The sequence below is a fragment of the Falco punctatus genome (genome assembly GCF_963210335.1).
Source record: "Falco punctatus genome assembly, chromosome: 3".
Classification (NCBI taxonomy): Eukaryota; Metazoa; Chordata; class Aves; order Falconiformes; family Falconidae; genus Falco; species Falco punctatus.
In genome coordinates this window covers 104,879,345-104,891,987 of record NC_137582.1, presented here as the reverse complement: position 1 = coordinate 104,891,987, position 12,643 = coordinate 104,879,345, and the positions used below count along the sequence as shown (strand labels likewise).

Below are 12,643 nucleotides of genomic sequence, written 5' to 3'. Positions count from 1 at the left end.
AACCTGTACTTCACGTGGCATCACTGAAGTCACCTGGTTCTTGACAAACCCTTCAATAAAAGGAACACAGGCTCTCACAGTACAAGAGCAAGTAAGCAGGGTAAAACGCTGCCATGCTTCTGACATGAGTAACCAACTTCCCAACTGACCTGTCGAGAAGAGAGCAGCATTAAGTAGCAAGGATGAAAAGGTGTGCAGGGTTGGAAGAGACTGGAGACCTTTCTTTGCTGCACAGCAGAAGTCAGGCTCTCACTTCAGGAGGGGCAGATCAGTAGTTTCTGCAGGCAAACTCTGGCTATTCGCAGGGTTTTGTAGACTCCTCTTTTAAGCTGCTGATGTGCCCCACTGGATTTGATACCACAAGGAAGAGCAGACGCTAGAACTCCTTTTGTGTGCAGTGGCCAGCCTAGGCTGAGGATGCACACACGTTTCCCACCAGCCCCACCTCCTTCAGCAAGGCCAGGTTTCCATTAACATCTGTGAAAACAGCCAGGGTTTTGCTTAGGGTTTTTTTTCTTTTTTTCCCCTGTTCAATTTTCAAGGCGTATGGTTAGTGAACATGTGTGCACAGAGGGACTTCCCCAGAGAAAACACAAGCAGAGCACCATATGGGGGAGAAGAGCTGAGACAAAGTACCCCAGCAGGTACATGCTCAGCGATGTGATGGTGGGCACGGGCAGCTTTGGGGTGCCGATCAGCCTAACTGCGCATTACACGTGGCCAGGGCGCTGCAGAACTCTTCTGCCAGGCTCAGGTCAAAGAGGGTCTCACCAAAGCAGCACGAGAGCCACAGACATGAAACCAGGCGCCCTGGTCCTGCATACCAGAGCCCAGGCTGCTAGCCCACTGGCAAGCCCCAGTGAAGCCCCTGGTGCTGTTTCTAACAGCTAGCAACGCAGCCGTGAAGGGTGACCAGCACCGCCCAGGCACCATGCCTCACTCCACCGCTGGAGCTGCTGCAGGGGCTGCTCAGAGCCCCTGGCCGTTCACTGCCCACCCGAACCCCTGGGGGAAGCCCTCCCGCCAGCTCTCCGGAGAGCCACGCTCCCTTCCCAGCAAGCCGCTGCCTTCTCAGCAGCTTTTGAAGCCTGCTAGCGCATCAGAGCTCAAAGCAAAGGCAACTTTCCCGTTCCATTCAGTGGTCTCTGGGCCAGTCCCTCCTGAGACCACCCCCAGCCCGCCGCTCTTGTGTGGAATGTGCCGCTCGTGCTGGCACAGAGTGGGCATCAAACAGCCTGGGCTGCAGCAACGGAAACCTCAAACCGACATCTCTGCCCATCAGGTGCTGGCCTCCCTGAAAGGCAAGGCAGAGCCGCAGCCCACCTAACTAACGCCTCTTTACATCACATTCAAAGAGGGGTTTTAATTCACCACCCACGTTTCAGTTTGAAACTCAAATAGTACAGCCAGAAATGGTTTCATGTACAGCTCTTCACTTTTCCATAAATGTCACTTTCAAGGCAGTGCACTGGGCAGACTGGTTTCAGTCAAAGCAACTGGTTTTAGCAAGGGATTAGCAGTGGCCTCTGACTACACGGGTGAGATCGGTTTTATGACTTTGTTATTTCACTGCAGCTTCAGTCCTGTCCCTGGAGGAAGGTGGCTGGACAGACCCGCAGCTGCCACCCTGGGGGAGGGGGTGGCTTTTGCTGAAACAGGAAGAGGAGAGCACACATACAAAACTCAGAAACAGCAGTAAAAGCACTCCAGGAGCTCTTTGCTGCAGGCCTTACGAAAACAGGAGCAGGCAACACCCTCCTGGCAGGGAGCTGGTGCAGACAATTTCCATTTACTGGCTCTGGAACCTCAGCTGGCATTAATTGTTAATTAATATAAATTCACATCTGTCCTATCTCCCTGACACATGCAAGACTGCACTCATCTACTCCCTATGATTCAGTCCCTGCATTTAAATTATTCTAGTCCATGCTTGCCATTGGCACATCTTCCTCTTTTCACGTGCTGTCCCATTCATTTACCTTCTGAGCCACCCCCACCATCCCCCCCACCTCCTGAAAGCCGCGGTACATTCATGATCTGTCACAGTCTCTTAGCAAATGGTTTCAAGTTGATTCAGTATCTAAAGCAATGATTTTGCCTAAGAAACTAGATAGCTTGTTAAATACGGCTGACATCAGAACAGAGAAATCACTCCAAGAACAAATACCACAAAAAACTCCTGTCACATAAATAGCAGCCAGTTAAGGCTACGCATCAGTCCCTCTGCCTGGGATGGATGCACAGGCAAACATCATCCGGGGGACCTGGCATCTCTCTGTGGTCCCAGATTCTCTGCTTTGCAAAGGCTGCAAGGGTTCACACTGCTTCACTGGTTTAGTGTGAAACTGTTAAAATTAGCATTTTGACTGATGCTCTTTCCACTTCAGAAACAGACCCCACTCTTTTCTCATAACTCACCAACACAAACCAAAGCACACAGCACAGTATGCCCCCCTCCACCTCTGGAGCCAGTGACCGGCCATTTACCCGCAGAGATGTAGCAGCTACACCGTCCGTGCCAGCACTGCTCCAGCTGTGTCCAGGAACAATGCTCCCTTAGACACAGCCTGGACCAATAAAGGTGTAACCAAGTCCTCTGAGCTGCCTTCAGGTTTAAAGCCCGCAGTGACAAGTGCAGCCACAGAAGCCCTTCATTCAAGCACATTAAGGCACTTCCACATCTTAACTCGCTTTACAGCACAAAAAGCTTTAACATGCTTTTTACACACTCAGGATGGGGAGCAAAGCCCCACTGTGACAGGTACTACAGAAAGCTCTCAGAGGGCCATCCCTACAACAGCATCTCATGATGCTAAGTCTGGGAAGAACAGCGTGGGAGAGGCCAGAAGTAGTGTGGCTTGCTGAAGTTTACCCAGCGAGATCAGGACTAGGACTGGCGCTTCACACTCTATTAAATGCAGCCTCCAAGCTGGGCCTGATTTCCATTAAGGTTGATCCGCCTGGAAGGACAAAAGCCTGAGAAGGACCCGAAGCTTGCAGGCTGACTAGTGACTGCCAGTGGCATCTGGCAGTGACCCCTGTGCTCCCCACGGCTCCCTCAGCCTGGGCTCCACCGCTGACTGCCCGCTCGCTGAAAGCGCCTCTGCCCCGCGCAGCCCAGAGCACGAGCACGGGGGAAAAGAAGAGTCTGTGAGTACAAGCTCACTTCTCTAAAAAGGCTAAGATCTAAGATGTGAAGAGTCAAAAATGCAATCACACGGTCACCTGTTACCTCTCTGGGGAAACCCATGACTATTAATCAGGTCATCGGCTCAAAAATAGCAATTTCCACAAGAAAAGCCAGAACTGCAAATGCAGACCTTCCCTTTGTGGCGAGTACTTCACAGTGCACCGGCACATGGGTTTCACTGTCTGTGTCAAGAAGCCTGGGTGAACTTTACAGACAAAAGGTCATATTCATACCCTTCTCACTAGATACCCAGTGTGACAGCCTTGCTAAAAGGAGGGGGAGGGGAGGGGGGGGGAAGAGGGATAAAGCCTGCCACAGTCCTGTTTTCCTTTTGACCCAAGCAAGCACTTGTCGGGCAGGAGGCTGTGACACAAAGCACTTCAGCCCAGTACCCTCCTACAGACTCTCGGGGTCTGCAGAGGCTCTCTGCCCCAGCCAGCACAACGGCCGTGGGCACGGATGCGGCAGCTTGGCCGCTGCAGGCAGAACAGCCCATCAGCACATCTCTTCTGCATCCGCCTCAGCTACTCGCAGGAAAGCCATGATGACTGCCTGCTGACAGCTCAGCCAGGGCCTCTGGCACACAAGCTGCCCCATTTCTGACACTGATTTAGTCACACACCTGTTCCAGCGACACTTCTATCTGGACCTTTCAGCTCTAGTTTGAGAGGCACGGCTCACCCTGGCTTCAGGAGAGATGGAGGAAGATCTGCAGGTCTAAAGGGGCGGACAGCTCACGGGAGATGCCGATTTCACAGCTACTAGTCTCAGCGATCCTTCCAGCAGCCAAGGTGAGTCTAGGCTATATCCAAGCCGAAGTGGCTGCAGAGAGTCTGATCTCACCCCGCGCACATGTTAAGCCAGAGCATTCCACGGCTCTGCCTATCGCAGGGGCTTCCTCACAGCCCATCCCGCGCTGCCGATACGGAAAACCTCCTCCAGCATCATGTCTTGCGCTCCCCAGATAAAGGCTCTGCAGTGACAAGGAAAGGAAGCTGGGGACAAAATTAAGATCCAGGACACAATAATACACCATTTGCAGACAAAAAGGACAGCATGCTCTGGAGGACTCAAACAAACAGTAAGGCACTAGAGCATGAGTGCGTGATCTGGCCTTCAACAGCAGCGTGAAGCGGAGTTGCATTACATGCTCGCACAGGCGCACATAAAGTGTGTGAAAGAGACGGTCACCTGCCTGCCATATTGCTGTCTCCTCCTCACCCATCTCAGTGAGCAGCTGCTGCCCATTTCACTCCCACCAAGCCCAGCTCTGGTACCCTCTGGGAGCCTGCAGCAGATGAGGTGCACGTACAAGAAACAGGAGGGATTATGCCTGTGTCATCCTGAAGGTCTCCCATCACTCATGGTCCACTGTTTTGCAAACACTTAGTCTAGCAGCTCTGGTCCTTAGAGCAACAGCTTGTGAACACTCAGCACATCTGTTGCTCAAGCTCTCCCCTTGCTCAAAATGCTTCCTACAACAACATCCCAGCACCCTGCGTGCTTGCTTTCTGCCAGGCTGGCTGCAGCTGCAGAACCAGCAGCTCCCGGTTTCTCTTCGGCCAACTTGTGCAGCCAGGAGAGTCTGTCCAAAGGGTGTAAAGCCAGCATTAGGCCACAGGGGTGGTACAGGGGACGTTTACCATGCATCAGAGAAAAGTCTAACTGATCTGCTCTGCTGTGGATCAGTGCAAAGCCTGTGGCTACCATATGCAGCATGCCTAACCATAGCTGTGGAACGACACTGTGAAAGATGAGGCTTCAGCTGGTCCTCTCTAGCCACAGGATGAGATGCTTCAAACTAAGAACTGAAGTCAGGAAGGAAGGAGGAGTTGTTAGAGAGCTTGGCCTCCCACCACAAGTGCAAATTTACATTTTCACTTCCAAAATAAGATGTTACACGCTCTTGCTCGGATGCAAGAGTTCCTTCTTTAGAGCATCACAAAGTTATCTAGCCCACAAGGGCTTATCCCCATCAGTTTACATGTGTTATCAACAGACCCATGCCAGAACACTCTGAGGACAGAGTCAAATCAGAAGGAAGGCTGTAGAAATAGTGGCATATGAGCCATAACAGACAAAGAAAATGGGCCATTTATAGAGCAGCTCCAGCCAAGTCCCAAAGCTGCTACTGTAGATGCAGCTAGTTCTAGGCAATAGCCAAGAGAAGAGCACGCCCTGTGAAAAGGTCTCCCCTACGCTCAGTTTCTCTGGGCATAGCAGAGCCCTCCTGGCATGGGCCACCAACACTGCAAGGTAGCTTTTTTCTTTTTGCAGAAAGACTACTTTCTGCACCTCAGTAGTTTCCCTTGTTCATGTTTGGAAGTGGACAATGCAGCATCTTGCAAACTTTTCCTTTTGGCCCGCGTAGCACAGTCTCTCCAGTTGCACCTGAAGGCAGATATCAGAAAGCAGCACAGGGGGTCTCCCGCGGACATTTGACTCAGAGTAGGAGAAACCAAGCCCCTATTCTACCTCAGGGTACTAGGTCAGAACGGACTGCCCTACCACCACATTGCAATATGGCATTAAACCATACACCCTGTGCTTCCCCAAAAGGGCTACACAAAATTCATAACACAGCAAAGAATCCCAGCATGCTGGCATACAGCAAACCTGGCATGTTAACACCTGCCTTTGTGTGTAAATCTGTCAGTGAAGTTTCCCATTCTCGAGCACTGGAATGGGACGTAGTATTTCCACTCGTCGTACACTTGATTTTAACCCATGGCCGCCTCAAAGGTCGGTTTGGCTGCTCAGGAAAAAAACTGTGCACACAAACACAGCCCCTCTGTGCTGCCAAGAATGCCTGTCAGTTATAGGATACCCACATGATTCGAGCAGAGGGGCATTGTGTAAACTTTAACTCAAATTCTATGACGAGTGCACTAAAAGCGTGGGGCAGAGACTGCAGGGTAAGCCATCCATCTGCCTTTCCTCAGAGGGTTGTCTTTGATAAAGGACAAATCCTAAACCTGCCATCTCTCCCCTCGAACCATTCACACCAGCAAAGGATTTGGCTTTCAGCCTATCACTAAAATTTCTAGCTGGTAGAAATCCAGGTGTGAAGTCGCTGGGGAGGGAAGATGACGGATTAGCACCTCTCTTTGTCATCCGCAGAGAAGAACCAACGGGACTTTGAGGAAAGACCACAAGAGGCTGGAAAGGGCATCAGTGCTACCCTGGGAAATGGTGCGTATTCCCATGGGCAGCAGAGGACTTCAGACACCAGATGCCTTTACAGATGCTCCAGCCAGGAGCTATGGCCGCTCGGCAGCTCAGCACAAGGCTGCTCTGGGAGGTCAGCAGGGCGTAAGCAGCACGCCAGGAACCGTTTGGCTTGTTAACGCTCCCCAAATGACTTTCCCACTGCTACCCCAGCCTCCATGCTGCCTGCACCCATTTAGGAGCAACTGCACATCCAACAGGTGCCTTCAGGAGCAAAACTTCTTCCAGTACCCAGCTGGTACAAGTAAATGCCACCAACCTTGCTGTGAGTTTACAGCCTAATACCCCAAGAGCAGAGGCTCTCACTCAGACAGTTGCGGGTTTTTTTCAAAGCAAGCATAAAAATCCCTTACTGCACTAATTTCCCCATTCAAATTCCAAATATTTGCTTATTCTGGAAATAACATCAACATTCAGCATGCTGGGTCCTCAACAGTGCACTCAGCTTTGAGGCTTGCCCCCACCTGTGGTCCACGGGTCCTCACCCTGCCCTGCCATCTGCCCCGGGCTTTGGGACCCCTCCACCCTGCACCGCCAGCCCTCGGCGTGGCGAGGGGCAGGGGGGCAGCTGCCAGCTCAGCACACGGTGTAGCATGTGGAGGCAGAGGGCAGAAAGCGCAGCACGAGCCTGAAACTGCTGGGAAAAAAAAAAAAAAAAAAAAAAAAAAAAAAGAGGGAAAAAAAAAAAAAAGACCAAAATTTTGCCTGACAGTTCTGGGTTTCCACAGAATGGGAGAGGCAGACCTGGTTTTATCGGGCCAACATGCATTTCCACACCCAGCTATACTCACCTGCACCAGCAGGAAACTGGCAGCTGGGGCTCTTCCAAGTTGCCCAGAGGATTTACACCCATGTTCTCTTAATTAAAACAAGGTGTAGCTAAGTCCTTCAAGCTGTTTTGAACGCATCAGCCCCAAAGGTGTGTGAGATTATTATTTTCAGCTGCAGCTTTCAAATTTTCTCATTTAATTCTCCAAAATGAACTTATATTTGCATCAGCCTTTTCTACTCCAAGGGTATTCCACTGACAGGCCCACCATCAACACCGAGCTACACCTTAACCTCAGCCTGAGGCCTCAGAGGTCTAATAGTAGCACAAATCTCTTTTGAACTCCCTCCGTTCATGGAAGTTTACTGGCCTGTATATTACAAAGGGCTTTGTTCTCATAAAGCAAACTTTTTTTTAACTGTCTGGCCCACCTGCCAGACAGTTGGATCATTAAAAAAAAATATGTATCACTGGCCAGCACCGAAAGTAGCCAGCTGTCGTTTAACTGACAAGCTTCCTCGTGGAGCAGAAAAGTATTTGTTTAGCTGCTTTGCTATGGTCCAGTGAAGCAGAACACACCCAAAGAAGAGACCAGAAAGGGAGAAACCCCTCACTTGTGCAACACGTGAGAGAACAGCCTTGCAGTAAGGTTAGTGCAAAAGCCTTGGGATGCTCTTGAGATACAAAGGAATGTAAACGACCAACAAGCTGTAGCAGCTTTAATCATCTGAATCCCTGCAGAGTGCTGCAGACCAGCCCACACCCTCTGCACGCCCATGGAAGGACGGAAGGAGGGAAGGAAGGAAAACCCAAGGCATGCTCCGCATTACACTCCGTGGCAAAAAGCCATAGCCACTTGCACAATGATCCCATTGCATTTAACAACCTCAAACACTGCTTCAGCCACAGCCAGTTCCTGCCCTGGACCCATTCCCTGCACTTCCAGCAGACAGGATTGCTTTCCTTGCACACATGCTCACTGGCTGTGCCCCCCCGGCCTGGCAAAGGGATCATTTCACACTCCCTTCCCTACTCCAAGCAGACCCCTTCACATCTGGCTGCTTTTCCAGTACGTGCCCCGTAGAATCTTCACTACCTTACAAACTGCTCTTCTGACTAAATGCCATTTCACGCAGTTCGTAGGTATTTGCAAAATTCAGCTAGAGGTGACTAGCACCTTGAAATTACAATGCTCCCACACAGGCAAGCTAGCTGTCGGTGCATGAAAGTGTGCTCAGCTAGAGACACGGCAAGGCAAATGAAGAGATAAGCGAGTAACTATTAACATAGCATTGCTGAAAAGGTAATACAAGATAAAAATCTAATAACATCACAAAACGACAAACTGCTCGCAGCAGGGGTAACTCTCCCAGACCGCAGTCAGCACCAAAAGCCTCTACAGTAATCATATAAACGAAACTGCTAACACACCATTTCCCAGTGCTGATGCCAGCACAAGGAGAAAGTTGCCATCGCCCATGTGCTGCAGAGGCACCTGAAGGGTAGTTTCCACTGGCAAATTTTGTACTTCTGCAAAGAATTTGCTAGTCTGTGGCTAGCAAGCACTGTTAATCACCATTCCCACCCTAAAAGCACCCACACCTTTGTAGGTGCCCTCTGACTGTTACTAGCTCACAACCTCCTATAGCACCAGTGGAACCTTTCTGTGCAATTTAAATGACACAGATGATCTCCGTGCCTTCTCCCCTGTGCTTCATTCCCACTCAGAAATATCAGCTTTGTTAAAAATAGAAGCTGGACGTACACCGAACAGATATCCTACCTCACCATAACTGGTCAAGGCTCCTGACCCGGCAGAGTAGGCAGAGAGAGTCGTTAGTCCACAGAAACCACGCGACAGCTCAAAAGGCAGTAAGATTCGTAGGATATGGGAGGTGGGAAGAGCTTGCTCTAGGATGCAGAAGGCAGTTTGCTGCCCGACAGGAACGTTCCAGCCTCCAGCATCCTTCAGGAGGGTTGGCCAAGGTGGTGGAGCCTGGAAAGTTTCAAGTGAAGAAGCAACAGCTAGTTATTTACCAAAAAACAGCCCAGCTTATTCTGGAAGGGAGTAGGGGTGGAGAGAAGAAAAGGAAGTCATCTCATTCTCTTATCAGTACAAAGCCAGCAACTGTGAATTGAGTGCTGAGAAGGGGACTGGGGAGGGTAACCACCACACACACATGGTACGTGACGACATCTGTCAGTTTATGGGCAGCCAAAGCTGAAGAAAGAGAAAGAACAAGGAATGGCTAATGGGCAAAGCTCTGTTCCATGGAGCTCCTGTATCTAAACAGGACTTCCTATGGAATCATCCCCCTCCATGCAAGGCAGCAAGGCAGAGTTCTGCTCCAGACCTTCGGTGCTGAGTGACTTTGCTGAAACAGCCGTCATCACCTTCAGCACAGCTGGGAGGGGAAAGCACCAGCTCCCGGGTCCAGGCTCTGTTCCTGCCGGGAACAGGACTGCCACACTCCTTTTGGGAAAAATCTTCAAGCTACTCAGATGCCCCAAAACATCTTTGCATCCCTGCTTGCTTTTTGGGGTCTCCTAATTTTGGCTTCAAAAGCAATCCCTTCATTTGGCTCTGACTCACCTCCTCTGCCCCCGAAGCAGGGTTCATACATAACCCTTGGGCACCTTATCTCTCCGCTCCTGGGGGAAACACGCTGCCCTGCTCGCCACGTTAAGCAGCACGTAAGACAGCTGTACCTCAAGCTCAGAAATGTTTCTACACAGCCCTTCTGAGGTCGCTTTTTCTGGACGGTTGACAGGAGCGTGTAGACCACATAGCTGTAAGGCACCCGAGTTAAGAGTCCAGTCCCTTCGTTCAGGCACGGAGAGAAACAGTCACTTCCTGAGGGTGATGCAGAGCAGAACCCAGTTCCCTCTGCCCAGACAGGGCACCCATTACCACTTAGCACAGGTGCCTCAAGTTAGACAGCCCAAGCATCTCAACAGGTCCAGGTCCAGGGCTTAACGTGGAGATAGCAAGGCTTAGAGGGAGAGATAACATCTTTTATTAGATCAGATGATATAATTGGAAAACATAGACAAGCTTTCAGGCACACAGACCTTTCCTCAGGCCACGCCTGGGCAGAAAAAACTTGTGTTCTCAGTCCTGCCAGAAACTAAAGGCGGCAGTGACAGAGGACAACCCCACTCTTCCAAATGGAGCCCCAAACCCACCAATCTCCCGCTCTTGCCTCGGCAAGCTAGGGAGGAAGACCACAACACCCAGTCCTAGCAATCCTGGGATCATTACGGCCCTGCAACCGCATGACTGGCCAAATAGCTCACTCCTACCTCATTCTTTAACACCCTTCTGTCACCAGCTTCACAGAGCAGGAGAAACAAGGGCTCAGAAAGCTGTCCTCCTGTGGGCTGGCAAACAACTAAATATACATCAGTCAAGGTATTAAATAGCTGGGAATGCGGCTGCCTCTGCCATCCTGAGTATTTAGTCCATTATCCCACAGACACTTAGCACAATTATGGTTGCTCTGCGGCTAGCCTTTAATGTGCCAGCGGAGCAGCTGAGGCACAGAGGGGATTAGAGATCACCAACAGTCTCAACCGCAGAGCAAAGCTGAGCACGCTGGAAGCCCTGTCTCGCTGCAGTGAGCTCGGAAATGCTGGGTGGGACTGGGGACTGCCCCGCAGAGCCCGGCTGGTCTCGAGGAGGGGGAGCAGGAGGTGAACAGAACCGAGCTCAGTCTGGTTTTAGGGTTTGCCCCCACCCAAGTGGCTCCTAGAACAAGAGCTGGACTTCCCATCCTGCTGGAGTAGGAAGAGCAGCTCTTAACCTCAAGAAGGATGCTTACTTCCAAATCAGGAGGAAAAACTAACAACCCCAGAGGGAGACTGAGAGCAACTCAGGGGTGTAACTCCTGCTAGCACAGAAAATCCAGGCAGCCCTCTGGTAGTGCCAAGCTTCCCCAGGTGCCAGATGCAGGTGGTGGGGACAGCCCTCAGAACAACGCTTCACATGGGGACCTTGGAACGCTGCAGGTGGGGCAGTGAGGTGCTGAGGCTGAAATGCTTTGCTGCAGGACATGCAAAGCATCAGTGGCAGGGCAGCACTAGCACTGCACCTTCCCTTTACTCAGCGCAGGTCAGTACCCCCTCTGCAGCTCCTGCTGCGCCAGCTATGATGGGCAAAAGGGAGGCGTCCAGACTAGAGGCAGAGTTTCGATGTTTCCTAGGTTAACTGCCATAAGACATCTGCTCAGCCAGAACCTGTCATCCCTACTTTCTCATGCGAGCATTGTAGCTTCCCTGACAATGCCACCATCCTGAGCAGATGCCACCCTGTACAGCAGCCACCAAACAGCACCCCAAATGAGCAATGTTCCTGCCATAGTTTTCCCTGGATTTGGTGAGGTTTCAGCATTTGGAAACAACCTTTACTGCATCTTGGAGTGAACACAGGCAGCACACACTGCAGAGGTGTCAAAGAGTAAAAAACACCAACCACTGCTCCCGTGCAAGCTGCCTGCCCTTGGTTCCTATGCTGGTGAAGGCTTTTAAGCTCCCATGGACCCTAGACAGCCTTTAAAGTACCAGGGAGGCTTAGCATGGCCATTCTGCACGAGGCTGCACTGGCTCCTGGATCTGCTTTTTCATCCTTTCTCCATTTCTCTGGGTCACTCCCTAAGCCCAGCAATGTTGTGTTCCATAATACGCAAGTCCTGGAAAAGCAACTCTAAGCCATGGCTCATGGCCAGCCCTGCACAGTACTTACAGACCCAGGAGGCCCCTTTTTCAGGGATATTTCTGCATCTCTTCTCATAGAAACCAATGCTGCGCTAGTAGGAAAAGGAGGATTCTACACAGTAGTACAGCCTCAAAACACTTTGCTGTCTCTGGGAAGGGCATTGCTTGGAACTGGCACTTGAGGTCTCTTCTTATCCCTAGATTACCAGCAGAAGACAGATTTTCTGCTGCGATTACCCGAACAGCCAACCGGCAAACTCTTCTGATGACACACAACAAAATATCCAAGGAATAAAAATGCATCCTAGCTCTCTGTTGTCATTCCAAGGCTGAAAGCAACACTGGAAAACAAGCCACGTTCTGCCAAGGATCTGCATCTAACTATCAAAGGCATCAACAGTTTCACAACTAGAAGAGGACTTTTCTTTGTTTACTGCCAGAACTTCCGAGCAGACCTGTGCTTTAAAATATACACCAGTTTCCTACTTAACACTCGTGATTTTCCTCTGCTCGTGTAGGCAGACAGCACTACCCACCAATGGTCAGACACAAGAGATGCCAGAGATAACAGCTGCAATGATACAGCAAAAAGGAGAGGGGGAAAAAAAAAAAAAAAGAAAAAAAAAAAAGCAGGTTACATTGTGCTGGCCTCCTGTGGAGCCGAGTCTTCCCTCTCCACAATACACGTGTCCTACCGTGTTTAGACAGACTGCCCACAGAGCTCTTCTGTTGCTGAGGCCTCG

General features: G+C 50.8%; 1 protein-coding gene across 4 annotated transcripts in view; it reads right to left on the bottom strand.

Moving 5' to 3' along the window:
* The window catches only part of LOC308060852 (tyrosine-protein phosphatase non-receptor type 11-like), a 58,092-nt gene that overhangs the window by 32,210 nt on the left and 13,239 nt on the right, over positions 1 to 12,643 (bottom strand). The window contains exon 2 of one of the 4 annotated variants that reach the window (XM_080380055.1): positions 8,971 to 9,183. The exons of 2 other annotated variants lie outside the window; for them this stretch is intronic. In XM_080380055.1, coding sequence (XP_080236181.1) covers positions 8,971 to 8,978 — 8 coding nt within the window. In that variant the 5' untranslated portion in view covers positions 8,979 to 9,183. Of the gene's footprint in view, positions 1 to 8,970; positions 9,313 to 12,643 lie in introns of those variants that run through there. One more of the 4 variants, XM_080380054.1, reaches the window with a different exon arrangement.